We start from the raw sequence: 20,936 nt of genomic DNA on the forward strand, positions 1-20,936 counted from the left end.
CGCCGCGCGGGGCACGCTGGGAGCGCCTCCCGCGCCGGTCCTCCAGCTTCCCATCCTGCCCTCGGCCCGCCTGAATGGGGCAGAGGCAAGATGGCGGCCAACGCGAACTCCGCCGGCGGCGGCGGCCTCTCGTTGTTTGAGTGCCCCAGCTGGTGAGCGGGCGGGCTGCGGCGGCTCCGCCGGGCCGCCCGCCTCTGGGTGTGCCGTTGCGGGCTGCGGCGGGTGCCCGCCGGGCCGGGGGGAGTGGCGCGGGGCCGGGCCGGGCGGTGGGGCCAGGCTGGGCGGTGGGGTCGGGCCCGGCTCCCCCGGGGGCTGGGGCCGGGGCCGGGGCCAGGGCCGGGAGGGCCGCGGTGTGAGGCCGGCTGCCCAGCTCCGCGGGGACGGGGGCTGGCTGCGGCGGCGCGCTGGGCCTGCCCGGGGGTCCGGGCTCGGGGCGCAGCCCCGGGGGCGCGTCCATCGGCCGGCCTGGGCTTACCGCCGGCGTGCGGCGCTGGCCGGAGCTCGGCAGCGCTTCCCGGAGATGCGGTGTCTTCCCGAGAGCTTAAACAGAATCGGTGCTGTGCTGGAAATGGAATTTTCTGTTCAAGTTCTGTATTCGGTACGAGAAATCTATCGGGTTGAAACTAGCCTGGTGGGTTTTTTTCTTGCGTTGAGTTAAGGAGTCAGGGCAAAGGGACGTGTTGGAGAAGCAGCATCAGGACTGTGAATGTGACTGGTTCTGGAGTCATAGAAAGGTCCGTGTTGGAGGGGATCTCTGGAAATCATCTGGTCCAACCTTTCGTTGAAAGCAGGGCTTTTGATTGGGTTACCTAGGGCCTTGTCTCATTTGCTTCGAATTTTTTCATGCATTACTAAATAGGTCTTTGCTGTAGTGCCTTCTTTGGGTGCCAGAGCATTGATTATTCAGGGGATGTGTGCACTTATATTTTAAATCACATAGAAAATGACATAACGTGTTATAGCTGAAATGTTTAGCATCTGTATATGTGTGTGACCTAGCTATGTATGTGCATGCATAATTGCAGTCTTCGATTGCATAGTCATCTGTTCTTTGCTACAGGTCCCCTGCCTTTCCGTGCTTTGATGATAGTGCCCAGTGAATGGATGCTTAGTGAATATGCTTTGTAATTTTAACCTGTCTTATAAGTCTTTACTTTAGTTAGTGAAACCATTTAACCCTCTCATGGGAAAGAATTGCTCATTTATTTTAGTATTTTATTTGCTCTGAACATACACAATAACAAACATCTATATGAGACAAGGTGGTGCTCCATAAAATGGTGACGTGATAGAGTAGGTATAGGCAAATATTATTCTGGATGTTCAACTTGAAATTTGAAATATTCTCTCTTTTTTTTTTTTTATAGTGTTTTTATACAACAGTGTTCACAACTTGCATTATATTCAGTGGTAAATTGGAATTACTTCTGCCTTTGAAAGCTGTAGCTTGAATTAGCTGGAGAAGTATAACTTGTGAAATGCTTAGTTTCAGTAACTTGCATGCTATTGCAGAAGAATTCCTAAATAAATACCATCTGGAGGGGAGGACTGAACAGCTATAAGTGTGAGGGCCTCTTCAGCTACATGCTTTTCAGCTTCAGCTACATACAAGGCAGGGTCTACAGGCAGGCAGCATTCTTCACCATGCAGATTCTGACCTGATTTGGTTTTGAGGAGCAATCCGTTGTGCTGAGTGATAGAGAAATGAGGTGGAAGAGGCACTGGGGAGATGATCCAAGCCAGGGGTTCACACCCAGGATGTTTGGGTACCAGGGTCTGTTTTATCCTGACATTTCTAAGATTTTGGGTAATTCCCTTTTTGCAACCTTTTACTATAATGTTCTGAAATCCTCCACAGGTATTTCTGCTGAATAGGCAACATAAAATGGGACCTATTAGGTAGGTATGGCTGGTGGGATTCCATTGCCTCATCCATAAGGAGGGAGGATCTCTCCTACCAGGTGGATTTATTTACTTCTGGTTTATTTTCCTAGTCTGCAAAGAAAGAATAATATATTTCATATTAAAGCTTTACATGACTTCTGCTGGCATCTACTGAATTACAGATTTTAGCTCACAGTTTTGAAATACTTCTTTCTTCCAGAGCAAACCAAAGAGCACACAGTTATGATATTGAATAAATGATGGGCCTTTCACAGGTAGGATTCTCCAGAGTGAAAATAGTTTGTAGTAGTAGACTTAGGTCAATATTTGTAGCTCTGACTTCCCAAAGGTCTCAGTGTAGATGTATCCTGCAGGATCCTTGATGTCTTATGCAAGCACCGAAAAGTCTTCCATATAGGTAACAGTGTATATCTTTGTATAGGAAGCTTTGGTTGACAAAAACAGCATGGAGTTGCAGAGAGGCTTTGTGGTCAATAGCAGCTTCTTCTGTAGTGAATTATCTTCAATCTCATCAATCTATATTAAAATCAAAATCATAGTCTTTACCTATATTTACTTTTCTGCCTCTAAGTAGAGCTGGCTTGGGGACTGTAAACACTGATCATATGAGAAATATATCTTAAATGTAATCAACAGAAGTAACTTTTTTTTCCCCGTCTTTATAAATTGTTGCCCATGCTTTTGAGGTTTGCCTTCGTCATTGTATCTATTCTTTCTTAACGTGGATAGTAGGTTTTCACTGGTTTTGATTTCTGGCTTTGATTTAGTTTTTGTGCTGTTATAGGTTACTACTTTATAGTCCATAAAATATTATTTCTTTTCTTGTATTTCCAACAGTTAACTAGCTCAAGACAGACAAAAAATAATAAATGCTGCCTTAATAATACTGGCTTATGCTTGTACTTGTTTATGCATGTACTGTAATTCCTCAACATGTGTTAGGAAAGATATGGGCTATGCATTCAAAATTGGAATAAAGATGCTGCCAATACTTTCTATGGATTATAATTTAACCATACCATGAGATTAGAAAATGTCTGTAGATAACAATTGCACATCCTAGTTTTGGTAAGACTTTGGTACACCTTCTGAGGTCATTTTAGTCAATAAAAGTAATTTCCATGAGGTACAGATAATCTGAAGAGTGGTTTTGAGGTGACCATCACATGTTTAATGGATACTGCCTGTCCTTTTGGCCTGGTTTAACCTGTATTTGGGATTGTGAATCTTTCTTTATTCTCTGCCTTGACATACCATTAGTTGGGATGTCGCACTTGTTCTGGAATGTACAGTTGAAATAGTATGTTTTAAAGGCTACACTAATTTCGTTTTGGTTTCTTTGAGCCAAGAACAGGCTATACCTGGCAGCAATGATTCTGCACAAATTTCTGGAGAGGATGAACTCTAGGGTTCTGGAAATTCCACCCTGTCCTTGAAGTTGGACTTGAAGGGGTGTACAGTAGTCACATAGGCCAAGATTTTTAGGAAGTGGCTAAATTTAGGCTTTTGAGTCCACATCTAGAAACCTAAATAAGTGACCTAATTTTAAACTAACACAATAGAAGGAAAGTTGTCCTGTCTATGTCCTTAATAGCTACAACTCAGAATGTCTCTTTAGACTGGGTGTGAATGATGTAACTCAGGAGCCTTGCTGAAGTTCAACTGGATGTGGCTGTTGTAACCCAGTTGGCATGTCAACATTGAATCTTAGCCTTGTGGAAGAGATGCTGTCAGCCAGTCTGTAAAACTTCAGTTCTGTTACTCAGTACTTCTAACTAGCACCACATCCCAAAGTGTTAATGGCTTTGTGCTCTTTTTCTGAATTGTTTTATTTTTGTTACTCTCTATACTCCTTCCAGGTTTAAGCTCAGCTTGGGCTTTTCTTCTTCTTTGCTGCCCGTCCCTGCTTTTTGCCATTACTCTATAGTTCTGCAGTACTGGGTTTGCTATCAATGGCAGAAAATAATCTGTACAGATTCCTCACAGAATCATCCTGACGTAATGGACAGAGCAATGGACTGACCTGTAGAGCCCATGGTGAAGAAACACATTTTTCTGTTTCTAGGGCAGAAGGAAGAGTTTTTGCTTGTAGGTGTTTTATTTATCTCAAAAAAAAAAACCTATCTGAACTTGGTTTTGTTCAGTGGCATCCCTCTTAAGTACTACATTACTAATCATTCGAAGCAGTTGGTGTCTTTTATAAGGCAAACAAATCCATACATGTAGCTGCTCAGGGAAAACCTGAACTTCACCGTGTCCAGCTGCTAAACTATATTGTGAAGGAGCTGATTATTCAAGGCAGGGAGGTGGATGTACTATGTCTGCCATGGCTGACTGTCAGGTGAACCAGCTTTCTTCAAGGCTGTTTTTATTAGAACACGCAGGAAACAGTCATTTTAGGAAGAATTAGAGGGGTTCATACAACTGTGAGTGTATAGGGAATTGACTTTGAGGAGGCAATAGCAGTTTAATAGAGTCTGTGGGCTGACCCTTTTAGTGTTGGGGGTTTTATTAATTACCTTGACAAAAGCAACCACAGTGCTTTTTAATGACATAAGCAGGGTCAACAGAGGCCAGAGTATTAATCCAGTCCTTTTGGTATAACTTGAAGACCAGAATAGTAAAACCAAGATAAAATACAGAAGTTTAAGATGGGAAAAGTGACTAAGAACAAGAACTACTACTTAAAGCCAGAAACTCACAATTCAGAAGTAAAAAGACAAAAGTTTATATTCAGAAATAAAAGTACATACACACAAGTACATAGACTAATCACAGAACAACCATCAATCACTAGTAACATATAACTGTTCAAAAATAAAAAGACTAATATTTTACCTGATGTGTAATCTGTTTGTAAGATAGAGACGTGTCAGTGCTGTTCTAGGTAGGCACTGATGAAAACGCAGTCTGTTATCTGTACTTAATAAAGCTCAAATCAAACTGATACAGATGCAGTGGGAAAACTCATCAACTGGGAAACAGCGATACTTCTTTGAGACAAAACAGAGCTTTAGTTGTCTGTTAAAATAAAAACGGATGATTTTTAAAAGAATTTTTAAAAGAGGGGTAATATTTGGGAAACTTCTTTTTATAGCTGAAGGGAAAGAACAAAAAAATTACGATGGAAATGAAAGGATTTGATAAAAAATTCAGGATGGAAATCAATCTGTCAGAATAACGAGGCTTTGGAACAGATTCCTGGTAGGCATAAAGGTTACAGTCCTGTCATATATTCTTCTGATTTGTACAGGTAAATTAAACTTCCAAACATACCTGCTCTCACTCTGAAAATGTAGGAATAATCTTAACAAATAATCATTATGTTGTTGCTCACTACTTAATATTCATTCTTGTATTTAATTCCGTGGCATTTGAATTCATTTTTTTGATGTCATAAAACCTTCAGTTCTCTCTAATAGAATATTTATGACCCTGCTCTCAGGAATTAAATTTTGTATACAGTTCCCAAATTTCACTGTATTCCACGGAGACTTTGTTCCTGAGTAAGTAACCAAGGGAACCAGAGTGAACCAGTAAAATCTAGTTCTGCGTGGAACTGCATTGTAAGAAGGAAACATACATAGAGCCAAGGTGAAGTTGAGCAAGTGCTTTAATACAAATGGAATGCTTTGTTCAGTTGAGGCAGCCACATTTCTCATCAGAAATCTTCCATAAAATGCTCCTAGAACACAGTCAGGTTTTTTTATGTTCAGGCAAGGTCTGTAATTACCAAGTTTGAGCCGCAAGCTTTTTTTACTGTATTTCTTACAACTGGAAGTTTGGCAAGTATTATTTTAATGCTTCGAAGAGTAGAGGAAATCATAAATGCCTCCCATCAACTTGCATTTTTTTTAAAGTTCAAATGCCCTAACCATCGTATTTCCTGCAGACATAACAAGGTTAGATCAGGATTATTGGTCAGCTCTTTATCCAGCCCTCTTCTCCCACATGGGAAGAAACCATTCTGCATGAACTAAAATAATTACCCTAAAGAGTTTGACCGTAACTTTGTCATAGTATCTCCCTGTTTAGCAAATCAAGTCACCTAAACAAATGCCAGTATTGGCGTGGTCTCAGTTTCTGTGATGTGTATGCTCTGCTTTGTGAAAGGCATATCGCTGATGCATATGATGAGCAACAACTTTGTGTTCAACCAACATCTTGGTTTTTTCTTCATTCTGATTTCTTTCTATAAAAAAGAGCATTGAAACAGCCATACTAATTGAAAACAGCATCCCAGACGGTTTCCTACCATACTGTGGTAGTGACCAGTAACTTGATGTGCTATTGTTTCCATCGTCTTTAAGTGTTCTGTCCTCTTGTATGCACTCAAGGCTTGTGGCTGTCAGAAGCAAAGGGGTTTTGTGAGCTGAAGACTCTGTCTGGGTGATCATGTTTAATAACTAACACCAGACCTGATCTCCACAAACTTGCTAATTTTTCTTTGTTGCCTTGTAGTTTAATTCCACAACGCTGAGTGACAGTGCTTTCCACGTGTTATGCAAATGTCTTTTTTTTTCCCCACAAGTTATGCAAAGGCACTTTCCTTGTTTTCGAATCCAGGGCTGCTTGTTTCTTGTGTTTCAAGAAATAGTGAGTATGCTAGTTTTGTAGCATTCATTGAGAGGACAAAGGCAATAAATACTTACCTGTTTTATCCAAGCTTCAGAAGATATGTACTAGATTATTTTTTTTTTCCTTCCTCTCGGCATGAAGCCATCTGTACTGGTCATTATCCTGTGCCCTTCTCGGCAAGAGAACCAGAACTGGCACAGCATTCAAGATGCTAAAACATTGTATTTTTATAGTTTCTTCTTTATGATGTCTTTGCTTTGTCAACTGTTCCTCTGGTTCTTTCTGAATGTAGTCATGATGACTCTAGATCTTTCCTGAGTGGCAATAAGGAGCCTGGAGCTCCTGGTTGTGTTTGCGTGGTTGAGGTGGTCTCTCTCTAGCATGTACTGGCATTCAAGAGCACCGATTTCCCCCACTCCCAGATGGTTTATCAAGCAGCAGTTCAGTATCATGAGATTAGTTTACAGCATTTCAGTCAGATTTGAATTTCCTGCATAATTGTTGTCATAAGTGATTTTTCTTGTTTTTGTTGGCTCCTTTTTTCCAAATTGCGTATAACAAAACAGAGCCCTTGCAGAACCCTGCTCTTTCCTGACTCATAATCATTTACATTCCGTCATTGATTAGTGTTTTTCCCCATCACACCTTAATTTCCATAGGACCGTTAGATAATTTTGTCAAAAGCTTTAGTAAAAATGCCAGTCTACTGTACTGATAGCCTTGTTAAAATCTTCTTGGCTGTCTCCAGTATTTCTGGTAAATTGTGAGATACTACTTGCCTCCTCAAAAAAACATGTGAATTCTTTCTCTCAAGTATTATTTTTAAGTTTTATCTCAGTCAAAGATACAAGAAGCTGTGCTACAGATGGTTAGCCTAGGCATCTCTTCAGTCTGGAGAAGGAGCAACCAAGAGAGATGTTAGGTGTCTGGAACCGTGAGTGAACTGACAGTCTGTAGGAGACAGGCGGTTGCTGTCCTTTTGAGGTGAACTAGTTTGCAAAATGAAATTAATGGCAAGCAGACTTGTGGCCAAATAGAGAAGAGGGTGCTTCAGCTATGTGTAGGTGATCTGTGAAGTTGTTTGTGTAAGATTCTGTAAATGCATTAAGTTTATATTTATTCTTCGAGCAATTTATGTAGATAGCTGGTTAAATGGATAGCAGCTATGGTGCAGGAAGTCCTTGAGCTGGTAACCTTGAGCTGGTAACTGGGAGAGTATTCCTGTGGGAGGCACCCAATACTGTTCCTGGAGGTAGTTCTTAGATTGCCAAAGGTTCCTTACGCTGGGTTTGTCAGTTTGATCTGCCTGATACAACTCCACAGGAATGTGAGAAATCAGTACTTGAAGTCAAACAGAACCAGCACATGCTCTCATGATTAAACAGTGCTCTCATGATTAATGAGAAATGTTCTAAAGAAACATTAATACAGTATTTTTGGATCACTGTATAAATAGTATGTATCTTCTGTGCCAGTTTTGAAGAGTTTCATTGTAATGAAAGTTTACTTTTGGGGGGGGGTGGGCAGCTACAACTTTTCAGTTTCAGTGCAGTGGAGAAAAACAAGTTTGCCAGTGCTCAGGGGCAGGAAGAGGAAACACTGAGAAGTGGGCATGGATCCATGAATGAAACCTGTATTTCAGTGAAAAATGAGCACTGAGGTCTGAGGGGAGCACAGGCAGAGGCAGCAATACGTAGGTGTAGCCTGGCTGTATGATCCTAGAGCAGTATTTAAGAGGAGGTGGCCCCCTAGCAATGCTGAAGTGACTGGAAGAGTCTGTCATTTATCAGCTCATCAGACAGACTGTGTCATCTTCGGGATCATTTTTACTTGATGGTCTTTTGCCCACACCACCATAATCTTGTTTCTAGGAAGCAGTCACCATTTTAGCAGATTTCCCTGGAGCTCTGCATCCTCTGCTGCTGCTGTTTGTTCTCCTCCAAAAAAGAGAAGGGCTGAGAGGGGATCTTACCAACGCCTACAAGTATCTTGAGGGCGAGTGTCGAGAGGACGGGGCCAGGCTCTTTTCTGTAGTGCCAAGCAACAAGACAAGGGGCAACAGGCACAAACTGAAACATAAGAAGTTCCCTCTGAATATGAGGAAGAACTTCTTTACCTTGAGCGTGGTGGAGCGTTGGAACAGGCTGCCCAGAGAGGTCGTGGAGTCTCCCTCTCTGGGGACATTCAAAACCCACCTGGACGCGACTCTGTGCAACCTGCTCCAGCAGGGCTTGGGCTCGGTAATGTCCCAAGTTCCCTTCCAGCCGTGACCAATCTATGGTGGGCAGGGATGGAGCTATAAGGCTGGGGGAGCTGAGCTGCTGTTTGTTTGAGAATTTGGTGGAGGATTGTATTGTCATAGGGTAGGAGTCCCTCTGCCACCTAATACTGCAGTCTCTTCCGTGTTACCGGTTTTGGTAGGAAAGTTTGATTATAGGGAGTGTGGAGGAGCACTGGCTATTGGCCAACATTTTTATAATATTACAGGTATGTGTGGAGGTGCTTTCAGGTTTTTTACCATTACCAGTCCTGGAGGGGAAAGATGGTAAAAGCTTCCATTCTTCTCAGCAGCTAAGGGTAGAGATCTAATGTTTTGAAAGTACCATGAGAAAACAGAGCCCTTGAGCAGGTCCTTCAGCAAACAGTCCCAGTCTGTCCCCTTCTCCGGTTCTTAGCCTCTTCCTGGCCTTATACCATGTTCTCTTAGCAGCTGCCCTGTTTATTTTGTAAATAAGCTATTTTTCACCTGGAGAAGTAAAGCTTGAAGTGCACTGTGTCCTATTAGCTTAACTCTTTTTGTAAAAAATCATGTTTTATGTGTTGTCAGAAGGAATCCGCAGGGAGGAAAAGAAAATTACAGGATTTTCACATTTTCCCAAAACTAATTCTGCTTCCACGTGTCTGGGTTTGGTCTGTAGCTCTAATAGAATATTAGCTCTAACACTAATAAACTTTTTATTAAATGTGTTTGTATTTTCCTTTATTTTCTAGGGCAGGAAAACCACCACCTGGCTTACATCTGGATGTAGTCAAAGGAGACAAACTCATTGAGGTATGAAAACAGGTTTTGTGTGTATTTAGTGTATCGTATACATAGGCACCATCAGTAAAACATTTCCCAGCTTTTTCCACACTTATTCATAAGTATTTCCTTTCTCTCTCATATCCATTATTTTCAGATCAGTTTGTTTTACTCTAAAACTTCAGAATTCGTTTTCCCTTGCCTGTACTCCAAGGCTGTCTTATACTGTGAAGTGCTTCTATCAGTTGTCTTCCGATTAGATGCCGTGTTTGAAGTGATACAAAACTGCAGTCCTCAACCAGCAAACAATGACACTTTGATTTCTGAATATAAAACTTGTCCTAGTAAGAGAGAGAGAGAGAGAGAAAAAAATAAAATGTTTGTAAGGGAAACTTGGTACTTTGCAGAGCCTTATTTCTTGCAAACGTAGTTTTGGACCAGAGCTGACATCTTATTCCCTATAAGACACTTTATATAGGAGGTATCAGACTGCAGACAGAAGGCACCTCATCTTACGAACTTCAGGAGCAGACATTTGAATAACATGGGGAAAGAAATCTTAAATACAAAAGATTAAGAGGAAAACCTCTTCACTTTGTACTGCTTGTTTGAGATACTTGTCTGGCCAGCTTATTTTTTATTTTGTTTTACAGTAAGGTTAACTAGGTATCCTGTATTTTACAGGATTGTTCCCCTGTCCTACAGTATAAAATACAGTATGATTTTTTTTCTTCCCATGTTCTGGTTCTGTGAACAGCATTGTGTTTAGCACAGACAGAATGAGTTATTTTTATTACAGCAAAGGGATTTGTCTGAAATAACACCACCTCATTCTCTCATATTTTGTTTTATATCCCACTAAAAGTAGTAAACAAACAAAACAAAGCTCTTTAACATGGTTGACAGAGAGGACCCAAGCCAGCAAATGTATTTTAGCTGTGGATAGACTTCTAACTTGCAATTGACTGGAAAGAGAAATGCTTCTGGACAGCAAACATTTCCAAAGTTGAGCCAGCTTTTCTGAACAGAAACTGGAAAATTAAGAACTCTGTGTTAGATCAAGAAAGATTTAGGTCACTTAAAATCTTGGCTGGTGTTTAACTATGCTACCACAGGAGCAGCAGACAGTATTAAGTGTTCCTTCTGGTGTCTAGCAGGAGAGATTTACTGTTTAGAATTTGGTTAAGTTACCAGAATATGCTTTGCATAGGAAAGCAGATAGAGATGTCATAAATGGGTATCTTGCAAATGAACTTGTGTTTTCCCAGGCCAGAAACCAGTAAAATGAGGCTTTTCTTTATAGTCCCCTACTGTTGGTTTTACAGACTGTTTTGAGGGAGTGCTTACTCTGGATTTAAAGACACAGAAAACTGGCAAAGACGGTCTTGACCTAAAAAGAGGTGTTTGCTCAGGCTTAATTTAAAAGGAATTAGGTACTAACAAACATACATTTGCCGCATCTTCAGAGTAGCTCGTTAGTTCCTACAAGACATGGCTGAGTTGGTTCTCACCTGCTACTCGGACTGCGTTGGAGCTGTCCTTCACTGGCTTTTTGTAGGCGCTGTATCTTTCAAACCCTTTGCATTGCATTTGTCTTCAAACCATGGACCACGTATTCTGCTTCTTACGCTATTGTTACATCTTCAGAATCACTTTCAGAGATCAGAGAGCTGTATGTAGTAGGACTGCTGCTCAGCTCGGCCTTCTTGCTGACATCCCAGCAGCAGTGTCTGGGGTAAGGATTGTACTTGGCACCAAGTATTCCAGTATTTCTTTTAGGCCATGGAATGAGATTCAGTGAGCAAAGCCAAATGGCAGTGACTTTTTTTGGTATGTGGCAGGTGGCCAAACGTAATGCAGCCTTCCCACCTGGGAGACTTAGTCTGAGATGAGTTTTTTTCTTGTCATGTTTCTTTTGAACTTTTGAGCATGGAGAGAGAGCTTTAGGATGAAAGAGTTTATATGGAGCTCTCTGCTGAATTAATCCTCAGGTGCTAAGGAAGTGTCTGTTGTGGGAGTCCTGGTCAGGACTGGGGAAAGAAAAAAGGGAACAAAACGCCATATGGAAGCTGAGGATGCACCATTGCTTTTGGCAATGGATAAGCAAATCTGCTGTTGATAACTTGACAGTCAGGAATGTTGTCCTGGTGGTGTCAGACTCTGAGGCTGTGCTGCCCAAAGCTTTTGGACCTACAGGAGGCCCCAGTTGGCTTTGTAAGTTGGCTTTTGTTTCTGTGTTTGGTACATGTGACAAATAGTTTTTCAGTGTTGTCTTTTATGGTAGGCAGCAGTAACCAAGAAAGAACATTCTTAAATCTTGTGGATTACTGAGCACTTGATACTAACCAAGCCATCTGTGTCCCAGGTCTTGTGCAGAGGTCTGAGGTACACGTTGTGATTGCTGGGTCTGAAAAGTGCAACATTAAAACAAGCCATGAAGTGTTTAAGCTCAGTGTATGAAGAATGACACTGGGTTATAACTCAGAGGCACAGAAAATATGTAAGTCAGTGGATTTCACAAAGTATTTACTCCCATGAAATCGTGCCTGAAGTATATACCTTCAGTTAGCTGGGAATAAGGTATTACAGATTATTACCTAAGGGACCAATTAATTGTGAAGTCATCATGATGTGTAATGGGAGCTGAGTTGTTCAGTTCTTGTAGTGACCTACAAGAGAGAATAAACATGCAAAAATAAATTAAACACTTATTACTGAATACCAGGTTATGAGAACTTGCAACATGGAGGCTGACAAGTGTTCAGCAGAACAATGAGAAATCCAACACAGGAAACGTAGAACACATCGGGGGGGGGGGCGGGGGGGGGGAATCTGAAAAAAGTCAGTGGGGAAGTGACCTCTGAATGCAGCAGTGCTAAAAGCCTCACAGCTCATAATTGGTGGGTAGGTAAATAGATGTAACTTTGCAAGGTGATTTGTAGTAGAAAATGAGGCCCGTGTGATTTTTACGCTTGCAGATAAGGCAGAGAAATAGAAATACTATGTTTTATTCCAGGCCATCTCCTTATTTTCTGTATGACTTGGTAGTGCCACAGAATCATTTAGGTTGGAAAAGATCTTTCAGATCAAGCCCAACCGTTGACCCAGGACTGCCAAGTCAGTCACTAAACCATGTTGCTAAGCCCTGCATCTATGCGTTTTTTAAACGCCTCTGAGGATGGCAGTGCCACCACCTCTCCAAGCAGCCCTCTTGGTGCTCATTGTGTCAGTCTTTCTGATAGCTCAGGAAAAACCCAAACCAGCTGCCTGTAACGGGTCTGATACATTCACTCTTTCTAGCCATGTCGTTTATACAGCTGGCAAAACTGAGTAGCAAGCGACTGATTGACATGAATGCTGCTGCCAGAAAGGGAGGTCCTTCCTCGTCACGCAGTCCCAGTGCATATAATCCACTGCTTCACTAGAGCTAGCTGGGATGTGCATCTGAACGAAGGCGAACTGACTCAGTCCACTAAAACAGTAGAAGACTAATGCAGAAAAAAAGTGCTTTGCAAGCTGAAAACTGTGCTCAGATGTGTGGCAGTGGAATTGAGGAGAGGATTGTATAGCTGGGAATGGAAGGAGGGAGAAGGGAGAAATCCTTGTGCTCTAGCAGGCCAAACGTTAATTCCGCTCAGAGCATCTTATGAAAGCAATGCTTTCTTGAAATAAGGTCTAGTTTTTTTCTGATAGAAAATGTATCATCAGCATTCCCTTGATCATGCTATTGGAACGTTGTGTGGGCTTTGGTAAATGTTTCAGAAAGCAGGAGAAGCCATCTGTTAACAAATCTGTAATGCGTTGCCAGCCTTTGACTTGTGCAGCTGGAAGAAAGAAGACACATCTTAGGTTAAGGTCTTGGAATACAGTGAGAAAGAAGTCTGTGCTGCTTAGGTGCTTCAGCTTTTAGGCACGAGGAGTTCTTTCCAACAACATTGTCTGCTAATAGAAATATGCTGTGTACTCTGTAGGACTGTGTCAACATGTTCCTTTGCATTTCATAGATGGCTTATGTAACTGATATTACGGTATGTAAGGTCTTGTTTGAAGAAGAGATTAGAACTAGGATGAATTAAGAAGCAATGCCTAAAATTAGTGGTTTACTTGAATGGATTCATATCACAATACATAATCAGTATAGTTTTACATCTTTATCATAGAAGTCTGAAGTCTTCTGTACATCAGTTTCTGTACAGAAATATAATTCTGATGTTCTTTTTTGGACTGGAAATCATTGTCATAGATTCCTGGCTTAGACAAGGCCTCAGTCATCTGCATTAGGGAATGTGTAAAAATCTTTGGGAGCAGATGTGAGAGAGAATCTCTTGTAAGAGGCAGTCTCATGATTTGAAGAGTTATTATTTTTCCCAGTCCCAGAAGGGAAAACCTGGGACTCTTCCATGTTCAGCTGTTCTGATTTTACAAAGAGAACATTTGACTTTCTGTATTGAACGGTGTCAGACAAAATTGTTGATGCTTTGTTTTTAATTTGTTCTGTTTATTCATGTTCTTGACTTTTTCAGGAAGATGCAAAAGATTATAGGAGTCTAATATGCTTCTCTGTTTGATATTCTACCTCAGAAACTCATCATTGATGAGAAGAAATACTATCTCTTTGGGAGAAATCCTGATCTGTGTGATTTTACCATTGACCACCAGTCTTGCTCTCGGGTCCATGCTGCCTTGGTCTATCACAAACATCTCAAGAGGGTTTTCCTCATAGATCTAAACAGCAGTAAGTAGCATGACATTTAACCAGATAGAAGTATGATATTTCAGTGCCTAAACATTTCTGAATCTGAGGTACTTTTTCCTCTTTTTTGTTGTTGTTGTTGTTGTTGTTTGCACTGTATGGATAGATGACTATGATCTGAATTAGCGTCCTAGTGAAAGGTTGGCAAGGATCAGGAGCAAAGGAGTGTTTGCTCCACTCAGCTTACATCTGCTTCACTTGGTGTTTAAAACAGCATTTTTGGGCATTTAAGAGGCTAGGGGAGAGGAGGAAAGTGACTTGGCCTTCCTTTCACGATTTTAATGAAGTTTTCTCTTCTGAGGGTGGTATCCCAAGATCTAAAACCTGACAAACTGGTTTTTTGTTTTGTTTTTTTTTCCTCCAATGATTCCAGACATAGTAACTGAGGACCTATGAGAATCCAGAAAGTAAATGGTGTTTGTAAGTTATTTCCCTGACTTTTTTTAGACTTTTGATGTCTGTTATCTTACTTCATGAGATGGTAGGTAAAATTGTACACTGCTAATGTTTTCAGCAGTACCTTAGTGACTTGTATCTTGGAGCAACCACGTACAGTTTCTGAACTTCTCAAGACCTGAACTCAAATAGTGTGAGCCCAAGCTGATGACTAACAGGCTGTTTTGTATTTTGATGTTCTCAGCACATGGCACGTTCTTGGGTCATATTCGTTTGGAACCTCACAAACCCCAACAGATACCCATTGACTCCACAGTTTCATTTGGTGCTTCTACACGGGCATATACGCTGCGAGAGAAGCCTCAGACACTGCCGTCAGCAGTTAAAGGAGATGAGAAAATGGGGGGTGAAGATGAAGAGCTCAAGGGCTTGCTGGGCCTGCCAGAGGAGGAGACAGAACTTGATGTGAGTGCATGGCGCATTGTAGCTAGATGGCATTTCCCACTTGTTTGCTTAGGTTCAGGTTCTTAATTTCTTGGCCCTGAAGATAGTCTGAGGTGTCTTCTGCAGGCAGATAGGCACAAACCATCTCGTTCTGCCATGATGTCTGTGATCATGCTGCTTCCCAGAATCAGTGACCTAATAATCCTACTATTCCACTGGTCTTCTCACAAAGGCTTGCCAGGGAGTACATGCTGTCCAGCTAAGATTACCCCAGGGCAACGGTGATTTCCCGCACTGTTCCCTACGGCCAGTAGCAATGAATGCTACCCTGTTTCCCACAGTTGGTGAAAAGGGGGAAAGCAGTGTGTGTGACATTCACAGGATTGTTGAGGTAGGAATGGACCTCTCAGGATCATCTAGTCCAGCCCCCTTGCTCGGGCAGGGTCAGCTAGAGCAGGTTGCCCAGGATCATGCTCAGTCAAGTTCTGAATATCTCTGCAGACAGAGACTCCGCAACCTCGCTGGGCAACCTGTTGCAGTACTGGAGCACCCTCTCTTCCTAGGGATCTAAAGTCAAAACTGAACAGTGTGCTGTGATCTTTTGATATGCGCAATCATACGATTAAATCAGACTTCATACACTAGTGGCTTAAACTGTTTCATCTCTAAATTTGTCGCTAGAACCTGACAGAGTTTAATACAGCCCACAACAAAAGAATTTCCACGCTAACCATTGAGGAAGGGAACTTGGATATTCAGAGACCAAAGAGAAAACGGAAGAACTCCAGAGTGACGTTCAGTGACGATGATGAAATCATCAATCCAGGTAAGAGTTTGCTTTGATCTTTAGTTGATGCCCATAAGGCCCTCTTTTCAGTATTCTCATAGGGATTCCTCATGGCTGCATGTGGATAAGGAGAACAGAAACTTGGCAGTCAATATTTGGGATCTGCTATTTCAGAGAAGCTGCCGCGTGTCTCACTGAAGTCTCTGACCTCTCTGTGTTTCTTCTCTTCTACCTGTAAAGTAACCGCACAATCTGTGTGGGACAGGGATATCACACTCGGCTTCATTGTTCAAAATTCTATGAAATGTTGGAAAAATCTCATGTGTCCAAAAGGAAAGTGGTGGATTTTGGGGTTTTTTGCCTTCTTCAGAGTGTAAATGGGAACTGAACTTGTTTGTTTTTCATCTGTCCCTTATTGCTTTACTTAACCTGTTGCCTAGTGGATATGTATCTTAAGCTCAGAGGTCTTTTGCTATGTCTGCATATCTGAAACACATTACCCTCACTCAAAACAATACTTCTGAAGATGTATCTAATTGCCTGTTAGTCATTTTTCTCCCTTAGCTGTTTTATATTAATGGCATTCCTATTTACAATATTTTACATGGATAATGTTCTTGTTGATAGGAGTAGCTTATTAATTAGCATGCATCTCAAAATACAGTTTGGAGCTAGTTTTATTTGGCAGTGTATACCACCCAGAATAACCATTTTGATTTATAAGGTTGCGCAATTTAGTGTGCGGAACGTCTTAATGTAAACACCAGTCATTTGCATTACGAAAAATAATTTTTTTTCAGACTTTCAGAGACTGTGTTGAATTCTTCTGACTGCTACTTCAAGGTCCCTCAAGGACTTCTGGGGCCAGCTGTTGTGCCTTTGAGCGCATGCAGTGCCTTGTCAGGAGCAGCTTTCAGCCTGGAACTCCAGTCTGTCAGATCAGTGCAAACTCCCCATCCATCTGTTCCCTTCTCCCGTTCTCCATTTGAGTGGAAGCCTTTCTTACCAGAATATCTGATGAGCCCACCTTGAGATAAAGCCCACTAGGTGTCCCCTTGGCGCCTCTCTGTTTGGGCACGCTTGTGCTTACCGAGTACTGAGAAGAGAACATCCATGTGCCGGTTCTTGATAAAAGTTCCTTTACCTGACAGATGTTCTTTTCCTGTATTCTTACTGAAGGCTTCACTGTTCTTGCCTTTACAGAGGATGTGGACCCTTCTGTTGGGCGTTTCAGGAACATGGTACAGACAGCAGTGGTTCCTGTTAAGGTACAGAGTAACTCCCAGCTTTCTAATTAATACATTACATTGATGAACTCACGTTTTGAATTACACCGTAGAAACGTACTGTTCTATGGTGGAAGATGTTCTGTTGTTAAGCAAAAGTCATGTTCATGTTTCACTGTTGCCATCTTTTAGCAGATTTGACCATTTCCCTTCAAAACCAGCTTTAGCTCTTTTCTTTAATAACGCATGGGATTAATGGCAATTTCTTTTTGCTCCCAAAAAGAAATGCTTTCCAGAAATTTAATATAGTAGTTCGAGGCATCAGTTAAAGTTGTGGGAAATGTGGAAATTGGAAAGTAAAAGTGAGAGGTTGTTTGTTTAAATACTGTAAGTACTACAGATTTCGTAAAGTTGTCTACTAGGACTAGCAGGGTTTAGACTTTGCTCCAAGATGAGTGTGTGGCCAGTGCTGTATTTATTTGGAATATGCTAGGAGTAGGGAAGATTTGCAAAACTTCAGGGTAGTTAAGCAACAGTGGAATAGCATTGCCACTTGTTGCTGGTATACCCTAAATAATGTATGTGGAAAAGGAAAAAAATCTACATAAACCTCAGACTGCAGGAGAAGATTCCAGTGATCAGGAGTTAGACAAAAATCACCCAAGTGATGTGGGAGTTGCAGTTTCTTACTGTGGTGGGAAGGGCAGGTCTGTGTTACTGATTACCAACCTACTCAGTCTTGCATTCAGGACAAGCTCAAGACTCCCAGGCATGTACAGGAGGTAAAAAGGTGCACAGACCTGATCTAAGTTAAACCTGAGCTTCAGCTTCTGTCACCCCTTCCTGCACTGTGCACCTTTAAGAGTTTATTATTAAGTGGTTTTCAAGGAAACCCAAAAGAAATCTTCTGGGACAGAGTCTGGGGCATGGTCTGTAACCACTTCCTATGTGACTGGTCTAGGTGCCTTTTTGGGGAAAACGGCATTGGCATCAGTTTAAATAGCTTGCTGCTTTCACGTATTTTGAATAATTCTTTAAATGCTTCCATCTACAGAAAAAACGGTTGGAGAATCCAGGCTCATTGACCACAGATGATTCTGCATCGCGACGTATGCAAAACTTTCCCTACAGCGGGGGATTATATGGCGGTTTGCCTCCAACTCACAATGAGGCAGGTTCCCAGCCGCACGGCGTCCATGGGACAGCTCTCATTGGCGGTCTGCCAATGCCCTACCCCAATCTTGCCCCGGATGTGGACTTGACTCCTGTTGTGCCCTCGACAGTTAACATGAACCCAGCTCCAAACCCTGCTGTCTTTAACCCTGAAGCTGTGAATGAACCCAAGAAGAAGAAATATGCAAAGGAGGCATGGCCGGGCAAGAAGCCAACCCCTTCCCTGCTGATCTGAGTTGAGTGTTGTTGAGGGAGGGTGGGAGTTACGAACTCCAGAAACTGTTTATGTGCAGTATCGTCTTTTTAAAATTTCAGTGTCCTAACCAGATGTAATACCAAGATTGGAGAAGTGAAATATCCTTTAAAGATCTGTCTTCAAATGTTTTTATATGTCTGTTTAAAAAAAAAAAAATACAGCTCCCATCTCCTTTTGAACCAAAATATCTGGCAGCCTTTTCTTAGCCATTACTGTCCCCTGAATTTTGATCTGTAAGTTGAAGGGGAGGAGTCACATAATTTGATAATCATTTATGGCATGACCCTGCAAATTCATGTATTTGGGTGTCGTGCTTACTGTGGGTGATGTTGTTCCTGCTGGACTTGCTAATAGCAGGACAGCTGTGTCGGAAGTTAATGTCTGTGGGGCCAAGCCTTTCAGAAATCCCATTGGTATGAGTTCTAAAGCTTGCAAAATACAGGTCAGATTTGATTTTTTACATTTTTAAAACTCCACCAATGTGGGGGGGGTTGTTGTTGGGTTTTTTTTTTTGTTGGTTTTTTTTTTTTTTAATTTTTGGGGGGTTTTGTTAGTTTGGCTACAGCTTGTTTTAATTTCCACCTAAAACACTACAGCATCCCATTAGGTCATGAGAAGGTGGAGCTGAGATGGACAAGAAGTAGGTGGTGTTCCTCAGCTGTGGTCCAGTACTGTGCGACGGAGTGCTGTGTGGGTGGGCAAAGGGGTGCGCACACGGGTGGATCTGAGCTTGGGTTCATGCCAATGCCAACGTACAAGCGTGGCAAGCCTAGGAGCGTTTGACTGGTGGGTAGGCACTTTCTACGCTTCCAAACCAACAAAGTAGTGTTGACCCTACCCTGTGATAACTTTTAAGATGGAGTTAACATGGAGGACAACAGTTTCTTGTAAACTTGGTGGCCCTTTTAACGTAAATAGTTGAATTTTCATTTGCAAATGGAACTTGTGAGGTTAAAGTATATGTGGGATGCAAGAAGACACACATAAAAATGAGCAGCCATCAGCAGTGTCAAAGGATTTCTGTATTTAACAACTAAACCCACAATCCGCAAACTATTTTTACTGCTAGTAACAGTGGGTGAGAATTGAGTGCTACTTAAAGCTAGAATATGAATTCTCAGTAGAGAAACTTGACTCACCTTGAATAAAGCAATGCACAAGTTGGTTTCATAATATTACGTTTTTGACGACTTCATCGCTTTTTCCCATTGAATAATATGAGAGGCTTGATTTGGATTGTTGCTGTAGCCCTTCAGATCCTCGGGTTTAGGTTTCCAAATCTGATTTACATGTAGTCAGACACTATGTCTTTACTTTTTGCAAGGTAAGGCCAGAACTCTGTTTTTCTTAGGTTTACTCTGGCTTTTTTTACGTTCTGCAATGCAGTTCAGCTACATAGTCGCATTCCTTTGTTTGGGGGAATTTTTCCAGGAAACATGCACTAAAATGACAGTAGCGTACCCAGCTGTTCATTGTGTCCTGTAGCTACCTGGCTAAGTAGTGTTAGGAAGATCTGATGGTTGCTGGAGCAGCGCTGTGTTACAGTGCATCTGGTGTGCTCTACGCACTGGACCTGTTCTGAACAGATGCTCCAAAATCAGTGTGACTTCTGCATCTGCAGGGTGGTTGCTTCTGTCATGTTACCGAGGTAAAAATGAGCTAGTAGCTACCCTATTTGCAAGAGCAATGGCTTTAGAGACTGGTTTGTTCCCCTCCCTGCACCATCATGTCTAGCTCAAACTGTTATATGGATGAACACAGTAACTCCGCCGTGATCTAGTGCTGCTCTGTGTTTAGTTACTCTTGAATATGATGCAGTCCTCAGACGTTCTGCTTCCAAACACTCCGTGCTGCTTCCAAAATCTTCCTCCCTTTAGTTTTGCTTCTTTCTGGTGTGTAGAATTTTCTTTCTCCAGTCAGTCTGCTTTATGAAGGCAACTCTTTAGGGTAAGACTAGTTAGGGCAAGTAAAAGTTGAACAGGTTTTCTTCTTCATTTTTTTGAGTTTGGGTTGTTTTTGTTTTGTTTTGTTTTTCATTTGGGGGTTGGGGTTTTTTTTGAGGGGGTGTAGTGGTTTTGATTTTTTTTCAAATGGCTCTTTGCAAGATTGTTCTTGAAAAGGGAAGCTTTACTGCTCATTGTTTTTTAAAGCTCTTCTCCTCCCTGGGTTTGAACAAGCTCTCATTATTTTAGAGCTTAGGGGCCATAGCTGGCCAGTACGGGAGGGGACCATATAACATCTAGGGGCTTTGTACAGAAGTTTGTACACTTGTGTAATATGTAATAGGCCTTTTCACACTTTCTGTTGAGCTTTTTACCTGTAACCTTTACTATGTTGTAAATTAAATGCAGATTTTGCCAGTTTGGAGAGTGTAGTGTGTTCGTTCCCAGTCCACA

General features: G+C 41.8%; 1 protein-coding gene and 1 non-coding gene across 2 annotated transcripts; both read left to right on the forward strand.

Moving 5' to 3' along the window:
• Nucleotides 1–20: 20 nt before the first annotated feature.
• PPP1R8 (protein phosphatase 1 regulatory subunit 8) lies at nucleotides 21–20,900 on the forward strand. Its single transcript, XM_040588770.1, has 7 exons — nucleotides 21–152; nucleotides 9,475–9,535; nucleotides 14,087–14,240; nucleotides 14,899–15,119; nucleotides 15,780–15,924; nucleotides 17,089–17,153; nucleotides 18,166–20,900. The coding sequence occupies exons 1-7, from the start codon at nucleotides 91–93 to the stop codon at nucleotides 18,517–18,519; spliced, it is 1,062 nt and encodes a 353-aa protein (XP_040444704.1). The 5' UTR covers nucleotides 21–90; the 3' UTR covers nucleotides 18,520–20,900.
• On the forward strand, nucleotides 11,835–12,000 carry LOC121085934. The gene has a single exon (XR_005827247.1).
• Nucleotides 20,901–20,936: the final 36 nt, after the last annotated feature.

This window comes from Falco naumanni, chromosome 3, assembly GCF_017639655.2.
Source record: "Falco naumanni isolate bFalNau1 chromosome 3, bFalNau1.pat, whole genome shotgun sequence".
Lineage (NCBI taxonomy): Eukaryota > Metazoa > Chordata > Aves > Falconiformes > Falconidae > Falco > Falco naumanni.

What these genes read in the sequence shown, in the direction of transcription:
- PPP1R8 (XM_040588770.1), top strand. Translation starts at nt 91, where the DNA reads ATGGCGGCCAACGCGAACTCCGCCGGCGGCGGCGGCCTCTCGTTGTTT. An exon ending in TTGTTTGAGTGCCCCAGCTG is followed by an intron (nt 153 to 9,474) that starts GTGAGCGGGCGG and finishes TTTATTTTCTAG; the next exon opens with GGCAGGAAAACCACCACCTG. An exon ending in CCTCATAGATCTAAACAGCA is followed by an intron (nt 14,241 to 14,898) that starts GTAAGTAGCATG and finishes TGATGTTCTCAG; the next exon opens with CACATGGCACGTTCTTGGGT.